Source organism: Pseudorasbora parva, chromosome 24 (genome assembly GCF_024679245.1).
Source record: "Pseudorasbora parva isolate DD20220531a chromosome 24, ASM2467924v1, whole genome shotgun sequence".
Taxonomy (NCBI): domain Eukaryota; kingdom Metazoa; phylum Chordata; class Actinopteri; order Cypriniformes; family Gobionidae; genus Pseudorasbora; species Pseudorasbora parva.
This window is the reverse complement of record NC_090195.1, coordinates 7,298,116-7,322,876: the sequence shown is the minus strand read 5'-3', so window position 1 is coordinate 7,322,876 and position 24,761 is coordinate 7,298,116. Positions and strand designations below refer to the sequence as shown.

Here is a 24,761-nt window from a genome sequence, read left to right as displayed (position 1 = left end):
AATGTTAACGAAATGTTAAAGTTTGGCACTTTACACATGTTCCCTACTGAAAGAGCCGTTAAATGTACAGCCCCTTTTTTTAATTCTGAATCTTTATTTGATATATTTACCTTAGCTTAGTGTTTATAACAACAGTTTTAAAGTAGGATGTTATAACGTTTCTGGCATATTTGAGGAAGTTACAACGACGCATTTTTGATAATATTACACTCAGGTAAGTTAGTTTCAGTAGCCGAGGCTATTATATTCACACCATACCGGTTCACACACTTATTGAGAAGTTCAATAGTTTAGGTCTGTAGCAAGGCAGAAGAGTAAATAGTTTGTAAGCAAAACGTAAGTTTTTTTTTTAAAGCTGTATAAACTAAAAATGCTGGGTTGTTTCAACCCATGTTTTGGTCAAATAGCCTATGGATGAACTGATTCATCAGTTGGGTTTTTTAATATGATATTTGACCCAAACATGGGTTGAAACAACCCAGTATTTGATAACATTCCCCAAAACTATTTTTAATTTTGGTTATTACATAACCGTTTTGATAGACAATTGTTTTGACTAATGTTTGACTGATAATGCCACAGCATTTACTGAATTTTAAATTCTGTGAATGCCAACGCTACTGTATCGACCTTAAAATAATCTTAGTAGTAGCCAGTTTGTAAGTTTGACTCAAACTATATACCAAAGTACCAATATAAAATGGCTTCCGAAAAAGCCATGCTGTATAGATCACTACTGGTCCACTATGATGATTATTACCCATTGGGAAAATAGATTTATTTGAATTCAGCACATTTATAACTTTATTAGCAGGCTAAAATACGTCAGTGCCATTGTTTTGTCTCAAGACGCACATTAGTAATGTTTTTATCTAATGCATGTTTATAAAAGCTACTTAAAGAGTTAGTTCACCCCAAAAATATATATATATATATATCAGTAATTACTTACCCTAATGTCGTTTGACACCCGTAAGACCTCCGTTCATCTTCAGAACACAAATGAAGATATTTTTGTTGAAATCTGACGTCTCTGTCAGGCCTTCATTGACACCAATGTCATTTCCTCTCTCAAGACCCATAAAGGCACTAAAGACGTCGTTACAAAGCCCATCTCACTACAGCGGCTCTACAATCATATTATGAAGCGATGAGAATAGTTTTTGTGTGCAAAACCCCCTAAAAAACAAACAAATAATGACATATATTGATGGGACGATTTCAAAACGTTTCGAACTTTATGAATCAGTTCATGATTCGGATCGCCAATGTCACGTGATTTCAGCATTTTGACACACGATCTGAATCATGAATCAATCCGCTGATTCATAACCGTTTGTAACTTTGTTTTGAAATCACTATATAAGGCGTTATTTAGTTTTTCACGCACAAAAACGACTACTCGCCGCTTCATAAAATGATTGTAGAGCCACTGTAGTGAGATGGGCTTTGTAACGACGTCTTTAGTGCCTTTATGGGTCCTGAGAGAGGAAATGACATTGGTGTCAATGGAGGCCATTCTCGGCCATCGATTTCAACAAAAATATCTTCATTTGTGTTCTGAAGATGAACGGAGGTCTTACAGGTGTCGAACAACATTAGGGCAAGTAATTAATGACTGAATTTTAATTTTTGGGGACCCCGTGTCCTGCAGAGTTTAGCTCCAACCCTAAATCAAAGACAGCAAAAGCACACAGGCAGGTTTGCTGAAGCAGGTTGGAAATAAACTTTGCAGGACAGGAGACCTCTGTCCTATTGTAACTAAGGCCTAATCATGGTTTAATCTAAATCTTCTGTAAACAGGCCTATATTTATTGATAAATATTTTTTAAAAGTACTAAAAAATTTCAGCAGCGAATGACACCTTTCCTAAGATTTGGGCATAACTCTTGGAGAGCATCTCATAAACCATCATATCATTGTCCATTCTGACAGAAGAACCAGCACTGTCATCCACTGGAGAAGAAATGAAGCTCTGGTTCTTCAGGAGAGCAGCAGTTTCCTTATACGGTCAGTGCAGCACCATAATGAAGTGAAGTGGTTTATTACAGACGAGATATAAGGAGGGAGAGGGAAAGAGAGTGAGGATACTGGGAGGAGGCTCATGTTACATAAGAGATGTTTGTGCACATATAAACTCATCTGACACATGACAGTGGTTTATATACATACTTCTTTATTAGTTCTGAACTCAAGAGTCCGCACTTCACTTTATAAGTGACTTGTGAAAAATGACAAGAATCTTCAGGTCTTCATTACTGCATTACTACAACAAAGTAAAGGGGGGAAAATCTAATTAGGTTCAGATCCCATAAAATATTTTGTATTTTAGTTAAACTTTCACCAGTTTATAGACATTAAAATGTCTACAGCTATAAAAATAGTGTTATGGGGTCATTAAATATAGATGTAAAATATTGCAAACCTTCTTATTCCAGTGAGTTACTGTTGATTGAATGTTGCAATGAATTTTTCAGCTGAAAGATAAAAGTGTACGGTTAACATCACAAGACATTTAAACATTATCAAATCCATTTATTCTGATGAGGCTGTAAGATATTTCTTACACTTTTAATAAAAGCTACTATGTCCAGCCTGTCTGGTTTGCAATTGGCGTCCCACTGGGTTCGACAAGGGAGCCGGTGTGGATCTTGACATGCTGCTCCCTGATTCCCATGACAGGTGCATTGATGATGGGCACATCTCTGTGGACTGGACGTCACGGGCAGCAGGCAGCATTGAATGGCCACGCTTCTGGTTGAGGTGGGTTTTGAATGGGTCGTATTAGAGGGTGTAATTCGCAGTTGGGTGCACAGCTGAGACTGTTCATCCATGAGCCGATTCAGCTTCTGTAAACATAACAGTACAGGGATAAAACAAATGCTGTTCTGTTGTCTAGTCAATACATGTCCCTGCTGAAGTTTCTTGGTAACAGTGTGTTCAAATTTTAAATATTTAGAAAATTAGTAAATTTCTGTGGCATTTTTGCCTCAAACCCTAGGTTGTTTTAATTTTTTTGTGTGAAAAATTAGTAGATTTAATACCATTTTGATACTATCATCATATTGATGCACCAGATCGGACAACTGCTGTTCAAGTGTCCCAGCTTCCTGTTTGACAGCTGCTCGTAGTCTCAAAACATCTTCCACTTCCTCCCTGAGACACAAAATCAGTTTTAAACACTGCAAAATACATCCCATTGACACTGTTAAATCATCCCGATATCCCTTATGATGGTAAAGTTCACCTGTGGCAGTCTGACAGAGATCCAAACACGGATACTTGTTCCTCTTCTAGTCTTGCTTCAATCTCTGTCAGAACTGTTCGAAACTTCCTCAAACATTTCATCATGTCATCAAGCTCATCCAGAGAGTACTAAGAAAAAGAAGGATATTGTTGGGAAACATTCCATAACTCAGAAAAAACATGTCTTTAAAGGTAGCATTACAGTTACTTTATTGCTAGAAGCAGGTTAGAACATGTTTAGCACACCTCCTTAACCAAAGCCATCCTTCAGTTTTAAAGGAACACTCTACCGTTTTTAGAAATAGGGCTTATTCAACTTCTTTCCTACATTTAGATATGTGGGCAAATGCATTTTTGTGTCAGTGCATGCATTGTTTTAGTTTGGCAGGGTCGCTGCTAGCTTAGCATAATGAGTGGAACCCTATGTTGCCAGCTAGCATGTCCCAAGTAAATGTGATCAACAAAAAAACTTCTTGTGCCCTGCTCATTCACGACAAGTACAAATAGCATTGCAGATCAAGACTAGGTGATTTCCTAGGCAGATATTGACTTGGGATTATATTATGGGGAAGCACAGGCGAAGCACTGCTACTTGGGTGCAGAGATATGGCCAGTGTTGAGCACACAGCACAGACATCCTCTCGTCCTCACGTCCTCCGGGTGTTGAGCGATCGCAATGTGTTGCGTGATATCTCTGCGCCCAAGTAGCAGTGCTTCGCCTGTGCTTTCCCATAATATACTTTTACTCGGGACATGCTAGCTGGCAACATAGGATTCCATTCATTATGCTAAGCTAAGCTAACGGCGACCCTGCCAAACTAAAACAATGCATGCACTTAGACAAAAATGCATTTGCCCACATATCTAAATGTAGGAAAGAAGTTGAATAAGCCCCATTTCTAAAAAAAGGTGAAGTGTTCCTTTAAACAAGATCAAGGTGGTCTACCATGTTGACATTAGTCCTATTAACTGGTCAACCAGCTTAAACCAGGGTTATTATAGTCAAATAAATCAAAAACTGGAAACAAAAATAAGAATAAAAACTAGAAAAATATCATGACAATATCAAAATAAAAAATATTTTAAAATGAGTGAGCAAGGATGTGAGAAATGCGTTTTAGTGTGTACTTAAATGCTGTGAAGATTCTGAAGTGGTCAGTGTTCGCTACTGTTTTCCATTACACATGCAAATGAACTATACAAATTCAAATTAACCTCATTAAACATAAGCAGTGCACAAAGCTTTTAATCTCAGATGTTTAAGGGGTAGAAGAGTTTCTTTCCCAAAATAGAAACGTTTAATCTTAATTTGTTCTTAAAATCAGAGGAGACTCAGAGCGGTAGAGAACCCATGGAACTACTTCAGTGAGGAGCTCCTCCAACACCAATAAGGATGAGCTTGGTAGAAGCACATTTAAAAACAAATTCATTCATTTAAAGAAAAGAAGAAAAAATGTCTGTAACTCAACATTACAAAAATGGTTACGCAGAAATAAATTAAAAAAGCTGTCTGCAAACCCAACATTTTGTTCAAATGGTTTAGATGAATAAAGAATGATTTTCATTAATGAGACCAATTGATGCATAAGAACACACCAAGAACAAAATTCTGGCTGATACAGAAGACAATAATGATTTACAGTATGTTATGACTGAATGGTAAAAAAGCATACTGTTTATAAAATTGTCTAAAATTAAATGGTTATAAATGCTTCAATTTAATTTAGACAGTAGGCACCACAACATTTAAAATGCACCGTATGAAAAAATGAATATTCATTCATTCAAACCAGTGTTAGATGATAAAATGGGGGAAATTAACTTAATATTATTCAGTATTGAATATTTAATTGTACATTGTAATTTGGTAACACTATTCTAATGTGTCCTTGTTACACATTACATGTATTTACTATAGTAATAACTTTAAATTAGGCATAATTACAAGCAACTAACCCTAAATCATACCCTGCATTAAGGACATTTAGTTAATTAATATTATTCAGTATGTAAATGTATAATTACTTTAACAGGGACAGTAAAATAAAGTGTAACTGGTCTTAACTGGATTTAAAAGCTTGTTGTTGTTAAAAGCGCAATATGAAACCAATAATTAATGTTACCTATACACCAATCAGGCATAACATTATGAATATTGTGTTGGTCCCCCTTTTGGCCACCAGGAAGTACCATTTCCATGAAAGGGTGTACGTGGTCTGCAACAATGCTTAGGTAGGTGGCACGTGTCAAAGTAACATCCATATGGATGGCAGGACCCAAGGTTTCCCAGCAGAACATTGCCCAAAGCATGACACTAGCTGAGTCTCATTTCGTTAAATTTCGAAGGCTGCATCCTCCGGAGGACACGTCCTCTGTAGGATGCAGTATACGAAGTGTCCTCAATCAGAATTAAACGAGACGTCCTTTGTAGGACACACAGGAAGTATCACGTTGCTATGCCAACACATTCAGCCTCGTTGCGCTCTCACGCCAAATATGAATGAAAATTAGTTATAACTTGAAAATTACTATGAAATGTTTCTTGTCTTGACAGCAATGTACTGTTCTAAACGTTTAAAAAGCACTAAAGCGTTGTAATCCTGTTAACCACAACTATCTGTTTGAGGTAATAGAGCTTAAAAAAAACGTACATTTTAAACACCACACCTACGCTCGCATGCATATCTGGCAGTGGTGCAGTTTTTTCATATAATATAAAAAAAAATATATGACGGTTGTTAACGGCGACGCAAAGAATTATGTGTTATCTCCAGCCGTGAAGGCTACACCTCATGCACACTCCGAAATCCTGTGAAAGAAGGACGTATTCGAAGGCCGCATTTGGAGTGTCCTTCTCATTTTTTTGAAATGAGATGGTCTTATGACGTATGCACCCTTCAAATGCGACCTCCGGAGGACGCAGCCTTCTGAAATTAGACACAGCAACTGCCTCTGCCGGCTTGCCTTCTTCCCATAGTGCATCCTGGTACCTTGTGTTCCCCAGGTAAGTGACGAACACAGCCATCCGCGTAATGTAAAAGAAAACATGATTCATCAGACCAGGCCACCTTCTTCCATTGCTCAGTGGTTGAGTTCTGATGCTCACGTGGCCACTGTTGATGCTTTCGGCAGTGGACAGGTGTCAGCATGGGCACCCTGACTGCACCATACACAACAAACTGATGCGCAGTGTATTCTGACACCTTTCTATCAGAACCAGAATTAACCTCTTGCGCTATCACAATTTGGCCCTCGTCATACTCACTCAAATCCTTACGCTGGCGTATTTTTCTGCTTCTAACACATTAACTTTGAGGACAAAATGTTCACTTGCTCCCTAATATATCCCACCCATGAACAGGTGCCGTGATGGAGATAATCAGTGTTTTCCACTTCACCTCTTGTAAACAGTGTATATTGGGCATTCCTAATCATTAAAAAATGTACAATATACAACATAATGGGAATTTTACAAACCTGTCTGTTATAGTGTAGGATGCTGATTATTTGTAGAGCAACTTCTACTTACAGGCAGACTGGAGGACAGCTCAGTTTGAGGTTTTGCCCAGCCGTAGTTGATTTGAGACCCACAGTGGAAACATCGCTGCTCCCCTGCCCACAATATGCCCTGCAATTTATGATCCTCCTCCTCATACGACAGACCCGTGTCCAGAGATATCGACCGTGTGCGTAAACGCCCAAGATCGGCAGAACATTCCTCAGAGTTCCACAAGTGCGGAGTACACGTGTCCACAGATGTGAACGGCGTGTGTGTGGTGGGTGTCTGTGCTGTACCCGAGTCATTATCCGTGACAACGTCAGACCAGGACCTCCTGGAGAAAGATTCTCTCCTAAGTTTAAGCGCAGTGGGGGAATTTTTTCCAGAGGCAGCATCAGAGCTCTCAGTTTTGCCGTGGGCAGAGACGGGATCTCGCTCGAGATGATGTGTAAAGCTGTCCGCCTCATTTTCCATAACATCTGTCGTCAGATCAGTAGGAAACAAGCATGAGTTTGTCTCAGCAGATTTCAGTTCCTCAAACAAGGACATCCCTTCCCTATAAACACGTCGGCCTAGACTTTCTGATCCTTGTGGTCTGTCACGATGTTCAGTCTGATAACCAACAGGATCCATTTCAACAAAGTATGCTAGAGTGTAAACACTATTATTGCTAACTTCACCCATATCTGTTGACAAAGAGTTTTCTTTTTCAGTAATTATTTTCTTCAATTCTCCTGAGTCTGACTCAAACATATCTCCAGATTCTGCATTTCCTAAAACAGTTTTTCCAGAGTGTGTTGTAGGTGAGTGTTTTTGGCTCGACTGCATCTGTTTATATGTGAGGGAATCCTCTGCCGCTCGCTGTTCAGATCTCTTCTGTTGGCCTTCATTGCTATCTTGTGATAAAGCATTCAGCATCTGCAAAAAGCAGAAAGATCACACTAAATCAAACAAATATTCATAAACACACCCAAGCAAGTTATAAACGTCCTTAAAGGGCCAATGCGTGATTTCTGCTTCAGTAGCAACACCAAATTTAACAGCAAAAATATTGACTACAACAGCTAGAGATAGAACTCAGCACTGTTTCCAATGCTAATATTGGTGGGCCGCTCATGATACAGTACATTGTGTCCTTTTTGAAGTATGTATGTCAGCCCGTAAAAATACTAGGGAGTGATTATCATACATTTTCCACGGTATTTACTAAGGTACCTCAAAAGAAAATAATCATATTACCATTTGTTATTTTGGGATTTCAGATGTGACGATGACAAAAAACAACAAAAGAAAGGGAATGCACTGATACCAGTAACTCGTGTATTCATTCTCATTAAAATGCTTCGATACTACGCAGCGTCTACAGTAGTGCTTGAGACGAAGAAACACAGACAATGGAGCAAACAGAGAGCAGAATTAGTATATTAGATACGGATGTCTATATAATAAATTAATAGAATTTGAAACAAATGAAAGATTTATGCCTACATAGCTGCTGCGCGTGCTGATAAGCGAAACAGAGTGGATTGAGTGTGCAGTAGCACATGCCTTTTTCACAGACGTCGCTGGAAAGTTTGTAGTTTGGTTGGAAATGACAACAGCAGAGAGAGAGAGAGAGAGAGAGAGAGAGAGAGAGAGAGAGAGAGAGAGAGAGAGAGAGAGAGAGAGAGAGAGTTGCACTTATGTTGCATGCTCTTGATACCTGATCATGCATCATTTGAATTAAAACTAAATCGTATGTGCGAGTAAAAACGTGAACCGTTACATGAATATTATGTATAACGAATATTATGTAAAATGAAGTATGGAGTTCCCTACATTACAGGAAGGCGATACAGTAATCACATGACATTTTCTGTGTGTAAACATCTGAAGCTAGGGCCCAGAAACCTCTTAATCCAGGATTTTCATTGTACAAGCTCACAGGTAATTTTTGTTCACTCTGGAGAAATTGTAGGGAAATCGTGAATATATTATATATTACGAGCACCTCCTGATCATTTTTAAATGCGTTTAAAAAATTTGAGGAGTCAGCCAGAATTTCACCAGCGTATAGGCTGTCCCTATTGCCATATCATACACAACCACGTCACATAGGCTTGATTGAGTATTATTCACTATGTCACACATACACACACACACTTTCTCGGTCACCCTCTCTCTTACCATTTTTTTTATGTTGAAAGGAATGACTGCCATTCTCTGCTTTTAAACATTAATTTGCGCACACAGTTTTTCTCTCTTTCTATCTGAAGCTAAAGCAGCAACATTGAAAGCTTCAGTCTTTATTTAGCGCAGACTTGCCGTGCAGTACAGTCCTGGTGCGTACCAGCTGCTTTGACGCGATTATCTGACTTGCGACTTGACTTGGACTCTAGCTCAGAGACTTGTGAGCATCTCTGCTATCCAGAAAGAAATTTGTTACCCAGTCTCATTGGGAAAGAGCCCAAGCAACATCCTTCTGCAACACTGCGCAAAAAGTTGTGCATCATCACCTTAAAGTATGTTGTATACATGCAGCTCTTAAAGTGACAGCAGCCTAATAAAACTACTGCTGTCTTTGTCCTCAGCATTAATCTAACAACAGGACAGGATGTCACTCACTGCTCTTGACTGGTTGAGCCTTACTGGAGCAGCTCTAAATATTCACTGTGCTATTAAATGAAAGATAAAATATGATAGAGCTATAATATGAGCAAAATAACAGTAGTTCATTTAACATTTTAACATACATAACAAGTATGCATAATAATAATAATAACAACAACAACAATAACAACAACAGAAGAAAATGTCAGCAAATTCATTTGATTCATAGTCTTTTGGTTTCTCGGGGGGGGGGGGGATGAAAATACAGGTATTGGTACTCCATTGGCAAGTACAAAATAAAAAAAACTTCCACACATTAGTTACATCTACTTATACTGGAATTACAATAACATTTAAAAATAGTATCTTATATGCTTACCAAGGCTACATTTATTTATTTATCATTGATAATAATAATAAAGTAACTACAGTAATTTCACATGTGTAATCTTTAAATAGAGTAGTAAATAAACATATTTGGCTTGCTGTCCTTGGTGCTCGAGCTTGAGCCTTGAACCAAAGTCTCAAGCAACATAATGGCAGATAAAAACAACTCGATGGCACCATTAATACAGGAGCTTGAACCATCTGCAGAATGTAAAGAAAGAAAGAGCTGAAACGTCTTACCTTCATGAGCTCTGGTCCAGGGTTGTTCTGCTGGGACAGTGCAGGTATGAAGGGCTCCTCTAGGAAGCCACTGCTGTCAGACTGACAACTGTTTGTTCTCATCACGCAAGACCTGATTCGTTCACCTGAACGGAACCAATAGCCATAAGCATGTGCCACGTAACACAAGCATTCAGAAGAACACTAAAGCCTCTTGATAAGACTAAACAAACAAGTTAATTTTACCACAGCACTGTGGTATGGCAAACATTATCTCAACTGTACAGCATGTAGCCTACTGCACATGAAAATGACCGAGCAATCTCATGAGTCCTTTGCATAATATCAGAAATGGAAATTGTAAATTCCATGTAAATTATTTGAATCCACAGCGGCTTCAAAACCTTTCGCTTTTCAAGAAGTAAAAAAACATATCTAATACAAGTTTATGTTTTATTAAAACACATTTAAAAATAATTGATCTTTTTCTAAAGTAGTACAGGTCTGTACAAAACTCGCTACTGCAATTCCAGGGTAGTAAGTAGGACATTGCTATGTGGTTGCTAAAGTGTTCTGAATGGTTGTGAGCATGTAACTATGCAGTTGTGCGTAAAAAAACAAACAAAAAAACACATGCACCTCCAGGATCCGCTGGGCCATTGCAGTTCCCAGAAATGCTTCCTTCATCAAAACTCTGGATCTGAAAAAAAAAAGTCATTAACTTAAGAAATTGAACAACGTGGAAGTATATACAGAGGATATCCTTGCCGACTTAATACTTCACCTCTTCCAGCTCGAAAGATTCAACAGGTCGTTGCAGATTTCCCTCAGTTGAAGACGGGACACAGTTGCGTTTCAGAAGGTCTGATGTTCCTCTTGCCATCGGGTTGTTTAGAACCGGCTCAGCTGCCTCTGAATTAGCACTCTGCTCCTCTTCTAGAGGGAAGAGATGGCTGCTGTCTGACATCCTTGTGCGTTTTGAAGGGATCCTTTTATCTGCTTTTGGTGTGCCAGTGGCTTCTGAGCCGGCTGAGGGGGTCACGGAAGGGAGAGTGTGCTGGTTCTGTGACGTTTGTGCTTGGCTGAGGCTTTTTTTGGAGGCTCTACGCAGAATCATGGCCATGCGTTTTCTCCTTTCCCGTGCCTCTGCAGACATCTGGGAAGCTTTAGATGTGCCCGCATCCTGAGCAGTGCCGCCAACCAGAGAGGTGAACGTTGTGGTGACCTGCTGAAGAACCTCGAGCTGTCTGAACCGATCTGAACACCAGGAGGAAGAGAGACACAGTTTTTCAAGATTCTTGACTTGTATAAAACTGCTTATCAGACTGTCGACGTATTGCAGCTACACAGGAAATGAGTGTCACTTTTATTTTTGCCGTTTCAGAAGTTTTCACATTCAACCTCCTAAATACCTTAAAAATAAAGGTTTCAAAAAGGGTTTTTGCAGTGATGCCAAAAAAGAAGCATTTTGGTTCCCCTAAGAGCCTTTCATTGAACAGTCCTTAAAAGAACCAAACTAAAATATATATGTAATAAAAATAAATAAATAATAAGACATTTTTAATAGATATTTTTGCTAAGATTTTAAAATGAATAAGAACTGGAGATTTCAAGCTTCAAAAAGGATGAAAAAGCATAATTTAAACGGCCCAGCTTATGCACTACAAATCTTTTAAGGCTTGTTTCTCAAACAAAACCAGTGTATGACTTCAGAAGACTTTGAATATAGCGAAACCAAGTCATACTTTTTTTTTGGTGCTTTTTTAGTTATTTTGGAGCTCAATAGCCCTAATCTACATTCACTTTCATTATAGGATATTATTCAGAAAATCACTGAGTTCCATAGAAAAAAAAGTCTTATGGGTTTGGAACAACATGAGGTTGAGCAAATAGCCCATTTTTCATTTTTGTGTGGACTTGAGGAAACATGCTCACTCCTGACATCCGGATTTTCGACATCCATTCGGTTCTGCTGAGCTTCCAGAAAGAGCTGATAGCTGATGCCACGAGCGCTGGACTGGTAATTGAGGAATCGGGATGGGATTCTCCCGGTAATATCGGGCTCCTCAGTGCCAAAACCCAAATCTAGCAACAGTTCTTCAGGGTCATCCTGCAGTACGTTCAACACGTCCATTACACTACAAAAAACAAAACAAAACAACAACATTAGCATAAATATCAACAAACCAAAGTCTTAAAGTGAATGATTGACAGGTGGGGAAGGGGGTTGAGGAGTTCTTACCTGACGTCAGATGGTATCGAGACAGTCGATGCAAAACTGTTCCACCTGGATAGAGCAGGTGTATCTAGAGATGACCTGTGTGTGGATGACATCAAAAAACATCACGTAAAGGAAGCAAACCTTTTTCATAATTTCTTTGGTTTCACCCATTTCCGGTCGGAATCATTCCTCTCCTGCCTCATTGCACCATCAGTGACATTCCACCTCATGCAAACCAGCCCAGCAGCCCATGTGGTGGCATGTCAACAAATGGGCATTTGCATGGGAAATATGACTAAGGTTTCTGGCGGGTGCCTGAACAAGCCTACATCACGCACATATTCACACTTACAAAGTACTGCGTTTGATATATATACAAACGCATATAGTACATATTAATATAACAAATGTACCACTTCACTCAATTTTCCACACATTGGTGTAACACAGCAAATTAACAGTGGATAGATGACTGTATTAAAATTAATAAAGCATTTAGAACCATGTTCTGAAATTAATTAGATAAAATGTATGTACACCAAGAAATACACAATAGATCAGTACCATATATCTATTTTTACATTTAGATTGAACGTATAAAAACACAAATAATTGAATTACTGCTAAATGTAACCTTTAGCAAGTATCAAAATTAATATCCATTTTTCATACTGAACCGTTGTGTGAAAACAATTGTATTTAATTTTGATTTATTTAAACAGAATAATATTGGTATAATAGATTCTAATATCACCCACGACATGAAAATAATTATATATCTGCCAGATCTAAATTTCACGGTCAGTTATTCAAGTTACACATGAAAGAACATAAAACAGTGAATATTAAATGTGTTCTTACCTCAGAATGTCTTGCACAGCCCTGAGAGAACGTTTGCCATATACAGATGCTGCAAACACAGAAGCAGTAGTTCATTTAAAGATGGAAAACCTCTGCGTTTTTAAATTTCACACCTCAAGACTGCTGTACAATAACTATATTAGGTCAGTATTCTTCATTGTTGTTTTGATGTTCTTGTCTTCTCATAAACTGGAGACTCTGGCATGTTGTCAGGAGCACACTGATGTCTTCTAAAGAAAGGACCCGGATCCAAAGTGCCCGACTTATTTCCTAAACCAGCATTTGTTTAATCTCTACAGATTCCGAAGAGCAACAATACATTCCGTCCCATACCTACCATTGCAACTGAGTTACGAAACCAAAGCACCTCATTCACCAGAATGGGAGTGTCTGACAACACAGCTGACAGAACATGAACAATAAATTCATAGAAAGCAGGCAACTATTCCTGAAAAAATGAGACGAACAACAACAGACGAGTCAAGACACTCCCTACAAAGTGACCTTGAAAAGGAAGACAGAACTCAGGACAGAAAACAGCACTCTAAGAAGAAAGACAGAAGCCTGAAGAGAGACAGCACACCGAGCAGAAAGAAAACAATTATAGGTGGTCGACGTGAATATGGACATTCAGAAATGTTAACAGATATGAGGAATGTCTGGCAAGCAAGCAAACAAACGCACTTGGGAGTGCTAATGTATTTTATATTCTCAGTCACTGTATCTTACTGTATTTGACTATTTATAATATTATGATGTCCTGTTTGGGCTAAAGATACATTTCCATGTGAGTGGACAAAGATTCAAAACTTTTCTTTGGAAAAGCATTTTCTCAGTGCTGAAATACCTCTAGAATCTTATCTGCGATTTACAGTATGTCAGAACATGTCAGAACTTAACTCGAGACTTCATAAATAATGTTTCTGTAACAGAAATTTCTGTAAAATTTGACGTTTTTTCTTGAGCTGACCTAAGAACTTTTTGTGTGTGCTTATCATTATTGTCTGGATAGGTCCTAAAAATAGCCATGCAAACTGTTGCCTTTAGTTTATGAATACTATTTTACTTAAGGTAATGTAGTAGTATTCTACATCCACTCAATGTAAATGTTCTGACTAAACTTAAAGACGCCCTGTGGTGAACATTAAGATTTTATATTGTTTATAAATGTGTTGTTTTTAATATTCTTTAAAGACAAACCATGTGTAAAAGTCATAAGTCAACACCATTGCTGAGTATTTTCTTCTTAAAACTGCAGTGAACAAAGACACATCTCAAACCATCTTGTAACCAATCACGTCAATGTGTGATCGTAAACGAGTGGATCTCTGAGCTGGTGCGAGTGAGTGGAGGCGGGGCTAATTTGCATATCCATAGAACCGTGCATACTAAATGAGGCAAGGCGAGTTATATTCAAGCTATTTTAAGGAATGAAGAATTTTTCTTCAAGGAAAAAACTTTTAAATATGTAATTTTTGGTGATTAAAGATGAGTTAAAGGATACAAATTACTGACTACAAGGGGACTTTAAAGGGATAGTACGCCCAGAAATGAAGATTCTGTCATTAATTGCTCGTTCCCGTCACTCTTCTTCTGAACACAAATGAAGATATTTTTGATGAAATCCAAGAACTCTGACCCCTCCACAGAATTGAATTACTGCATTCAAGGTCCCGAAAGCTAGTAAAGACATCGTTAATAGTTTACTGTGGTTCAACCTTCATTTTATGAAGTGATGAGAATATTTTTTGTGCGCAAAAACAAAACAAAAACTCTTTATTCAACCATTTCTTCACATCTGTGTCAATAATTTGTTACATTTATATAGCGCTTATGGTGTTGATGTTGTGAAAACAGCAGCGCCCTTTTGAATCGCTACGTCACGCTCCTGCATTAGCATTACACGCATGCGTTGTGCTCGCGTCGGCTAATGGTAAGCGCGTGTTCTTCAAAAGCACTGAACTGTATTTACGACATCAACAGCAAGAGTCTGACACACACGTGAAGAAAACCTAACAATTTTATTCAACATTTTGGGGAGGGGGCACAAAAAGTACTCATTGCTTCATATCATTAAGGTTGAACCACTGGAGTCACATTTGACTATTTTAACGATGTCTTTCCTACTTTTCTAGGCCTTAAAAGAGGTAGTTAAACGGCTGTCTATGGAGGGGTTTTTCCATAAAGGGTTACGTTTTCAGAATAGCTGGTAAACAAAAACACTACAGTTATGTAAATCTTGGGTCACTGTTTCTGCATTAATATCTTGATCTAAGAATCTTTTCCTTAACCATAACCAACATTAAAAATCTAAATCTAGTTGGGTGGCTTTTTTCCCGGACCTTCATGGATGTTGATCCATGAACATATCGTACTTGCTTAAATCATGTTAAAGTAAAGATCACGTCTAATCTACTCCTTATCTTTTCCGTGTAACTGGAAACTATGCCGCAGCAGGTGAAGTTTCCCCTGAAGCGGGAGACAACAGGCACTGGATTGTCTCACTCTCTGCCAGTGTTTGTGTTTGAAAGTATGGAGAGGTTTGCCATGTTTAAAATCCAGGCCTTCTGAATAGTTCAATGTATTTCAAGACACAGTCACACAAACCCATAAGCCACCGTATGCTCTCAAACCGTGACGTCAAACAGTGTAAAAAAGTATAGTCTAACTGATCCGAGCGATACAAAACAGGGAATGCTTACCTTCCACTCCCAGTGCCAGATCATCTTCTCCACTCTCATTTCTCCTTATAGGCTTTACTGAAAGCAAAGCATTTTTTTTACAATAAAGTATTTACAGAGTGTTACAGTGAGGAAAAATAAGTCACACCCTCAGGTCAGTTGGGTCAGTAGATCAGCTGACCTGCTAACCCATTTAATCCAGCACTATCAGCCATCACAGATAATGACTAATTCAATCATTGTGAATCATATCAGTATGTTAATTATATATCCAGTACAACAGACTGAACGTTTAGAGCTCCAGGGTTAAATGTTTATTCACAAGATCGCTCTAATTCATTGAGCTGAACACATTTATCAAACAGTCAACTAAATTAGACTACGTTTACTTTTTTATTGAGACCCACACAGCATTTGATCACTGGATTAACTGAACTCAACATTGCGACATTCCATATTTAAACAACTCCTGACAAAAACAATTATTATATGATTATCACTGGAATTAATAATGGATATTCCATACTAATGGATTACATTCCTAACTACATTTGTAATGTAATCTACCCAGCACTGGCAACATTAAAGGCACAATATGTAGTTTCTCCACTAGAGGTCGCCTATTCAAAACAAAGCTGTAGCTTGATGACGTGAGATTGAGCGCGGATTCATAGGAGGTGTCGTCTTCACCTCACAGTCGAGGAAAAAAAGAATAAGGACAGGACTTGGGCAGAAATCATATTCATGGATGAGATTATTAATGTTAGTGTTGTGGGAGCGCAACGAGGCCGCTGGAGCGACTGCTAATAAGAGACGAGCGCGGCACATGGCTGAGGGACTTTTATTATGCCACAGTCACCGCTTCTTCAGATCAAGCGTATGTGGGGTAACGCAGCGCTGTTTTATCATATTAATAATAATATTACTCTATGAGACCCTTGTTACGCACTGCAGTAAGCTAGTTAGGCATGGTAAAACATAGTACTCGCGGTAAATCAAGAAAACCAGATTCAAAAAAGCGTGTTGAGCTATTTATAACAATGATTCATTTTCTGTCGATGAACACTCTAAAAAATGCTGGGTCAAAAACAACCCAAGTTGGGTTGAAAATGGACAAACCCAGAAATTGGGTTGTTTGAATGGGTCCATTTACTAGGGTTCAAACAACCCAATTTCTGGGTTTGTCCATTTCCAACCCAACTTGGGTTGTTTTTAACCCAGCATTTTTTAGAGTGAATGCATACAAACAAGTTGTTCTAATAAAACGCATAATATATTAAAGCTGCTTTGGTGTTTCCATGGTTTCTACAAAATCGAGGGAAACGCGGGTATGATGTCACTGATAGGTGACACATGGTCATGGTCCGTGTCTTGGTGAAAATTGCTTATTTCTCTGGATTTAAACATTCTTGGAAACATTTGGGATAATGCAAGTACACAAGTCAACAAAATGTGTAACAGTTCTAGTGAGATTTTAAAGGGGGGGTGAAACACTCAGTTTCAGTCAATCTCATGTCAATCTTGAGTACCTATAGAGTAGTATTGCATCCTTCATATCTCCGAAAAGTCTTTAGTTTTATCATATTTATAAAAGAAATATGGGCTGTACCGAGTCTTTCCGGAAAAAACCGAGCGCCTGGAGGCGTATCGTGTGGGCGGAGCTAAAGAATGACAAGCGCGCAAAGCGATGACGTCCTCAAGCGTGGAGAAACCCATCTATCTCAGCTAATACAGATAATGATCCACAATCAAATCTGAGGCTGAAATAAATTGAACAGGAGAAACGGCAACATCAGGATGTCCGTCTCTGTGGTATGTACTGTATTTAGGGGCCTTTGTGTGCAGTTTATGAGGACATGATTCGGTTTATGGACTATAGTATGTGACTAGACCTTAGAGGTAGCAAGCAAAACGGTTTTGCACGTCAGAGTCAGAATACTGTAACGTTATACAGAACAACAATGGAGTAACCGTTAGCGCATTTGAATGACGAAGCACGCGATCGTATCGTTTACTGATGTTTACTCATGCGACGGTAGCCAATAGCAGAGACATTTGAAGTTGATTTACTCACCGGCATCTTCCAAAGCAGGACCGCTCTGTCAAAAACACACTTCTTTGGTATGATTTGGTGAAGTCCTGTGACAGCAGTGACCGTGGAAATCCACTTTGCGACGTGACTGAAGCGATGCCTTGAAGCTTCCCGTCATTTCTGCGTTCAAATCGGTTCAAATGCAGCGCTGCCTTCCCGGAATGCTGTGCTGAAGCGTTGAAGTTGCTCGACGTCACCCATAGGAATAAAGTGGAGCGCGGCGCAACATAAGTGTTCACGGACGACTGGATCTGCACCTGAGAGACTGTTTACAGCGTGCATTTCCTCTCTCTCCCTCTAGCCACGCGCGCGCGCACCCTTCCGGGAGAAGAGCCCGTACGGCCCATACAAGGACCTTCCGCTCTATTTAACGTCAAGTAGACCCATACTCGAAAAAAACTCGCCGAAACTTGTGAGAAACTGGAAGGAGTATTTGTAACACAGAAATACTTCATCAAACGTCCAACATTAGTTTTTGAAACTTTGTCTATGTTTAGGATGGGAATCCAAGTCTTTAAAGGTGTAAAAAGCTCAGTATGCATGAAACAGCATTTCACCCCCCCTTTAAATAAAAAATCTTACATATTGCGCCTTTAAAGAAAAAAATAATACACCAAAATTCTCACCAATGTTACATTTTATCCCTTAGCTTCTAAGTCACTTTATTGTGATGGTAAAAAAATAATAATAACATAACACTATGAATATATAATAAATACATAACACTGTGGCAATCAACAACAAAAAAAGTTTTGCATGTGATATGTAATCTTACCTGCCGTCTCCAGGACAACCTCTGGTCTGGTGTCGTCCCTTAAACAAGGAAGTCAAGCTGTATTAGTGACCATATCACTAAGAGGAAACGCTTTAAAGAATATAATGTGGGAAGAAATTCCAATTAACAGACAGCACAATGGAACAGCTGAAACCCTTTGAGAAAGGATTTATCCCCAAATAAAGCCACAATGAAAGAGAAATGAACACTTGTGAGATTCGGCTCTTACTCTGCAATTGTCGTGAGCCAGCGCTCTACGCGGTCTTCATCACACTTCCCTGTTCGAAACAAAGAGGAGCCAGTCGTTAAAACGTTCACCTTGCATTTTTACTCTTCAGTTTGCTTCAAAAACCGAAGGGGAAAAAAGTATCTCTGAGGTCTGGATGAGTCCATGTTACACAGAGCTGCAGGGTTACATGGGCGTTCACTGCACTGCTTTGCATTTTCTGTGAAGTGAGCAGGATTTCTGAGGTCTGGATGATTCATGGAAATATACGATTTGACCAATACAAACATACACCGATTATCAAGAGAACTTCAAAGTTTACATTACAGCTAACTGCATGAACCTCCAGTCAGCAGCACAACATCTAACAAGCACACATCTCGGGTCACTTACTTGTGTCAGAACTGATAATCGGAACAATCTCACATTTATCCGTCTTCCATCTAGCCCTGGAGGTCTGAAGAATAGCTCTTCTGGCTGCAGATTTACTGGTAGACATCACTGTGGTCATGAGGTCCACTCCATTCAGTGAAACAAACACCTCACCATGAGCTCATCTTCTCAGGGCAAACACTAAAAGTTAGAAATATATTTCATTCCAAGATGATGACAGTCAAAAAAACAAAACAAAAACAAGCATTTTTATATTTATATCCATATTACATTATATATATATATATATATATATATTATATATATATATATATATATATATATATATATATATATATATATATATATATAGTACGTGGTCTAAATCAACACAAACAAAAAAAGTACTTGCCTAAATACCTGTTTGTCTCCGAGCACTGTGAAATTTTTCTAATCCACAAGGCCATTGCTCAATGAAAACATCAAATTTGGTGTAATTCGATCTAACACAGGGTCGCAGGTTTATGTAACCAATGAAATTCCCTGAAACTGATTGTTTTGTTTGGGGTGAATAAATCGGCAGTTTTCAGTATTTATATTGTATAGCCTAATAAACACTGAATTGTTTTAACCACGCATTGTGTAATGTTAAAAAAGCTTGATAGACAGATTATGTAAACATATTAATATTTCATGTTATGTTTAACTTTCCCTTTCAATTCTGATATGACAGGTGCTCAATACTGTTCCTGAGGCACTACCCACACAGCTGTCTGTAATCATCAGCTGTTCCTGAAGATCGTATTTATCTGCTTCAGGTGTGTTTGATTAGGGTTGGAGCTGAAATTTGCTGGAAGGTTGATCTCGAGGAACAGGACTGGGCACCCCAATAATAAGTCATATCAAAAAGTAAAACGAAAAAGCTTAGCGAGCAAACCGTTCTTAGTGAGTAAAATAAAAGCCTATTGTCTAATTTAGGATATAAGCTTTTTATGCAGTGTTCTATAAAATGAAATCACCGCAATGAATTCATCGTAACGAAAATGTAAGACCAATTAATAAATAAACACGAAGACGATTTCGTGAAACAACCAAACTGCAGGACAAATGAACTACAAAACAGAGGTGAAGTTCCCGATTTCCTATGTTGGAACTAATATTAATTTCGAACAATCACATGATCAGCAAAGTTAGCAAAATATAAAAACGTGACCCACCACAGACACACACTCGCTCACCTGCGCTTTAACGGAGAAGATCCAAACTGAGCACCTGCCACAGTACGCCCGCTTTAATGTTACTTATCGCTATATCAACCGGAGCTAAAAACAGAAACACGGTTCTAATTTGGTCCACGTAAAGAGGGAAAAAAGCAGAAAGCGTATGCAAATAAATTGCAAGGAAAACAACAAGAGAAGCACAAAGCCGATGTGTGAACGCGCGGTCGTCGCGCTATGCCTTCATCTAGAAGAGTTATTCACATTCAAGACTGAAAGAGGAATTGAGCTTTTGACAACTGCCTACATGCAGAAACATGATATTTGTTGCCTAACCTGTTCAAAGGAAGTTTGTGTAATTTCACAGTATGGATATGAACCCTCTGCCTTTAAATGTGTGAGGAGGAGTTTGGACACAAAAAACCCCAAGAGTGGTTATTTATAAATATGTATGTAGCCTATTTTAGGGTTTTTTAAGTTTAGGCTCGAATTAAAGTGCTAATTTAAATATTGTGCAATCTGTTTGTTGTAGCCTACACATAGGCCTAATAATATTTAGACACTTAGGCTACACCACACTTTAAATGCTTTCACTGTAACCTATTTTTTATATATTATTATTATATTTTTGTATTTATCTCTTAAGCATTGCCTTTAAGACTTCCTTTTTGTTAAATGTAGGCCTATATGCGATATAGCCTACTGTAGGCTACCTATGTTATACTTGACTTTTCTGCGGTTCCATTTGTAAATCACTAGATGTCACTAAAGGTCTGAAATATAACCAGGAACCCTATGCCTCCATTCTCAATAATGAATGCCACCACGAATAATTAAGCTATAAAAATGTGCGGCAGTTTTTCCCCAGGATAAAAGGTGGAAACTAGATCATTTCTCTGTGTGAATTAATATTCCGTGCACACAATGGACCAGTAAACTATTCACAAACAACTAGGTAGGTGACTGGCACAGATTGGGCTGCATTATGCATGTGTGGCAGAACACTGTTTATTTGAATGTTTTGTCAGAGAACCCCAGTCATTTTTAGATAATAATATAAAGTGTAAAGTCTAAAAGTTTCACATAAACAAGTATTATTTACTGGTTTACCTATTTAATGTTATCAGAACATATCAATATATCATACAAATAAACGCTGCACAAGATTTAGCACAAGGATATTTAATCAACTATTTTGGTGATTTTTAGAAGATGTATGAAGTCCAATCTACTCAAGTTTACACAGCACAGTAACCACGTGTATTTTATCACATTAAATTTGATGGCCCAATAGTGACCACACAACCACAAAGTGTCACCAGACTCTCTGTCTTTGTGTGTGTGTGTGTGTGCACACACACATATATATATATATGCACACACACACACACACACACACACACACACATATATATATATATATACACACACACACACACACACACACACACACACACACACACACACACACACCCCCACTCAGGAATAACATAATAACGGGTGAAATGAATAACACTGATTATCTCTTCATTACGACACCTGTTCGTGGGTGGGATATATTAGGCAGCAAGTCAACATTTTGTCCTCAAACTTGATGTGTTAGAAGCAGGGAAAATGGGCAAGCGTAAGGATTTGAGTGAGTTTGACAAGGGCCATGTTTTAATTGTTAGACAACTTGGTCAGAGCATCTCCAAAACTGCAGTTCTTGTGGGGTGTTCCCGGTCTGCAGTGGTCAGTATCTATCAAAAGGGGTTCAATGGAGGAACAGTGGAGAACCGGCGACAGGGTCATGGGCGGCTAAAGCTCATTGATGCATGGGTGGAGTGAAGGCTGGCCTGTGTGATCTGATCAAAGAGACGAGCTACTGTAGCTCAAATTGCTCAAGAAGTTAATGCTGGTTCTGATAGAAAGGTGTCAGAATACACAGCGCATCAGTTTGTTGTGTATGGGGCTCATAGCCGCAGACCAGTCAGGGTGCCCATGCTGACCCCTGTCCACTGCCGAAAGCCCCAACATCAGTTGGTGAGCATCAGAACTGGACCACAGAGCAATGGAAGAAGGTGGCCTGGTCTGATGAATCACGTTTTCTTTTACATCACGTGGATGGCCGGGTGCGTGTGTGTTGCTTACCTGGGGAACACATGGCACCAGAATGCACTATGAGAAGAAGGCAAGCCGGCAGAGGCAGTGTGATGCTTTGGGCAATGTTCTGCTGAGGAACCTTGGGTCCTGCCATCCATTTGGATGTTACTTTGACACGTACCACCTACCTAAGCATTGTTGCAGACCACGTACACCCTTTCATTGAAACAGTATTTCCTGGTGGCTGTGGCCTCTTTCAGCAGGATAATGCGCTCTGCCACAAACTGAAAATGGTTCAGGAATGGTTTGAGGAGCACAACAACGAGTGTGAGGTTTTGACTTGACCTCTAAATTCCCCAGATCTCAATCCAATCGAGAATCTGTGGGATGTGCTGATCAAACAAGTCCGATCCATGGAGGCCCCACCTTGCAACTTGCAAAACTTAAAGGATCTGCTGCTAAAATCTTGTTGCCATGATTGCACAGCACACCTTCAGAGGTCTAGCGGAGTCTGCAAAAGGGGACTAGCACATTAGGTCACAGTTATGTCTGATCGGTGTATATATCTAAGGCAATAACATTCATTTATTTTTGCATGTGCTTTAGGTGACTAAATAGTTTTCGGGGTCACTATGTCACCCGATCTGTTAAGCAAGTTCTTAATATTGCACAAAAAATGCAAAAAAAAGGCTCAAAAAGTCTTGTACTTTTATTTTTATTTGTGTTATTTTCTGTTTAGGATTTTTAATCTTATTTCTGCAAGTCCTTGAGTGACTTTCCATGCAGACTTTGCACATTCTGAGTGGGATTTGACACATCCTGACAGGAGCAGGCACTGAGCACATCTGGAGCAGACGGCTGTGAAGTGTCTCGCTCCAGGGCACAAGAGCAGTTCCCTCCTTTCGCTTCAGTGTGATGCTTCCCAGGACATCACTTAGAGTCTGTTTCTTAAACTTTCATGAAGCTCAGAGCTGAATAAAATGCCGTTATCACAGCGGTGCAGTGCTGTAAAATGTTTTAAATGGCTGTATTAGCGCTTCAGTGGATCTCCTTCTCCCACACTAGTGCCTTCAGAGAAAACTTCACCTAGAATATCTAGAGATTTGTGCCTCGTGTGAAGAAAACAAAAGCATAGAATAATCAAGTAGTATTCAATGGGTTTTCTTCGTAATGGTACACGTTCTCAACGCAACATGAATATTTGAGCAGCCTGCAACTGCTAATTTAATCATTCAACATCTGTTACAATTACTCTGGCTTCCACAACAAGATCAGCCTACAAGAAATGAATGTAGATTGTTATTGTTAGAAGAAAGCTTAAGAACTATATGTATAGTGAGAAAAATAAGTATTTGAACACCCTGCTCTATTGCAAGTTCTCCCAAATATGTTAATATTTGGTACAGTAGCCTTTGTTTGCAGTTATAGAGGTCAAACATTTCCTGTAGTTTTTCACCAGGTTTGCACACACTGCAGGAGGGATTTGGCCCACTCCTCCACACAGATATTCTCTAGATCAGTCAGGTTTCTGGCCTATTGCTGAGAAACAGAACCTTGATATGCTTCTTACAGATCCACTCCTTGGTTATCCTGGCTGTGTGCTTTGGGTCATTGTCATGTTGGAAGACCCAGCCTCGACCCATCGTCAATGCTCTAACTGAGGGAAGGAGGTTGTTCCGCAAAATCTCGCAATACATGGCCCCAGTCATCCTCTCCTTAATACAGTGGAGTCCCCTGTGCAGAACCCCTAACCCCCCCCCCCCCCCCCCCCATGCTTCACAGTAGGGATGATGTTCTAGGGATGAAACTCATCATTCTTCTTCCTCCAAACACGTTTAATGGAATTATGACCAAAACGTTCTATTTTGGTCTTATCTGACCACATGAATTTCTCCCATGACTCCTCTGGATCATCCAAATGATCATTGGCAAACTTTAGATGGGCTTGGACATGTGCTGGTTTAAGCAGGGGAAACTTCCGTGCCATGCATGATTTCAAGCCATGATGTCTTAGTGTATTACCAACAGTAACCTTGGAAACGGTGGTCCCAGCTCTTCTCAGGTCATTGACCAGCACCTGTGTGCTGTCAAACTATTTATCACATCCAAAATAAAAATGTGTTTACATAATATATGTGTGTACTGTGTATAATTATTATGCACATATAAACATGCATGAATTTAAGTAAAAAAATTATGTATAAAATATTTAATATAAATATTTTAAATTATATAAATATACATGCAAATATTTCATACATACATATGTGTGTATTCAAATATACAACATTACA

At 38.9% G+C, this 24,761-nt stretch overlaps 1 protein-coding gene across 4 annotated transcripts; it reads right to left on the bottom strand.

Moving 5' to 3' along the window:
* Positions 1-2,155: 2,155 nt before the first annotated feature.
* On the bottom strand, positions 2,156-20,647 carry itprid1 (ITPR interacting domain containing 1). 4 transcript variants are annotated; one of them, XM_067434666.1, is made up of 17 exons: positions 20,407-20,647; positions 19,190-19,369; positions 18,800-18,848; positions 18,571-18,608; positions 15,725-15,781; positions 13,023-13,071; positions 12,183-12,257; positions 11,876-12,078; positions 10,725-11,197; positions 10,580-10,640; positions 9,962-10,086; positions 6,776-7,663; positions 3,248-3,375; positions 3,045-3,156; positions 2,568-2,849; positions 2,426-2,477; positions 2,156-2,266 (listed from the first exon to the last, which is right to left on the bottom strand). In XM_067434666.1, exons 2-16 carry the CDS (start codon positions 19,305-19,307, stop codon positions 2,430-2,432), a joined length of 2,706 nt encoding a protein of 901 aa, XP_067290767.1. In that variant the 5' UTR covers positions 19,308-19,369; positions 20,407-20,647; the 3' UTR covers positions 2,156-2,266; positions 2,426-2,429. The 4 variants fall into 4 exon arrangements, with proteins under 4 accessions (XP_067290767.1, XP_067290768.1, XP_067290766.1 ...); XM_067434667.1 differs by having other exon boundaries at positions 19,190-19,353; XM_067434665.1 differs by lacking the exon at positions 20,407-20,647 and adding an exon at positions 19,589-20,295.
* Between the last annotated feature and the right edge of the window lie 4,114 nt (positions 20,648-24,761).

Bases quoted from the DNA above. Each gene is read 5' to 3' on its own strand.
- itprid1 (XM_067434666.1), bottom strand. From the start codon at position 19,307: ATGACCACAGTGATGTCTACCAGTAAATCTGCAGCCAGAAGAGCTATT. The intron at 18,849-19,189 runs GTAAGTGACCCG...TGTTTCGAACAG, and splicing joins GATTATCAGTTCTGACACAA to GGAAGTGTGATGAAGACCGC. The intron at 2,850-3,044 runs GTATTAAATCTA...TTATGTTTACAG, and splicing joins ATGATGATAGTATCAAAATG to AAGCTGAATCGGCTCATGGA.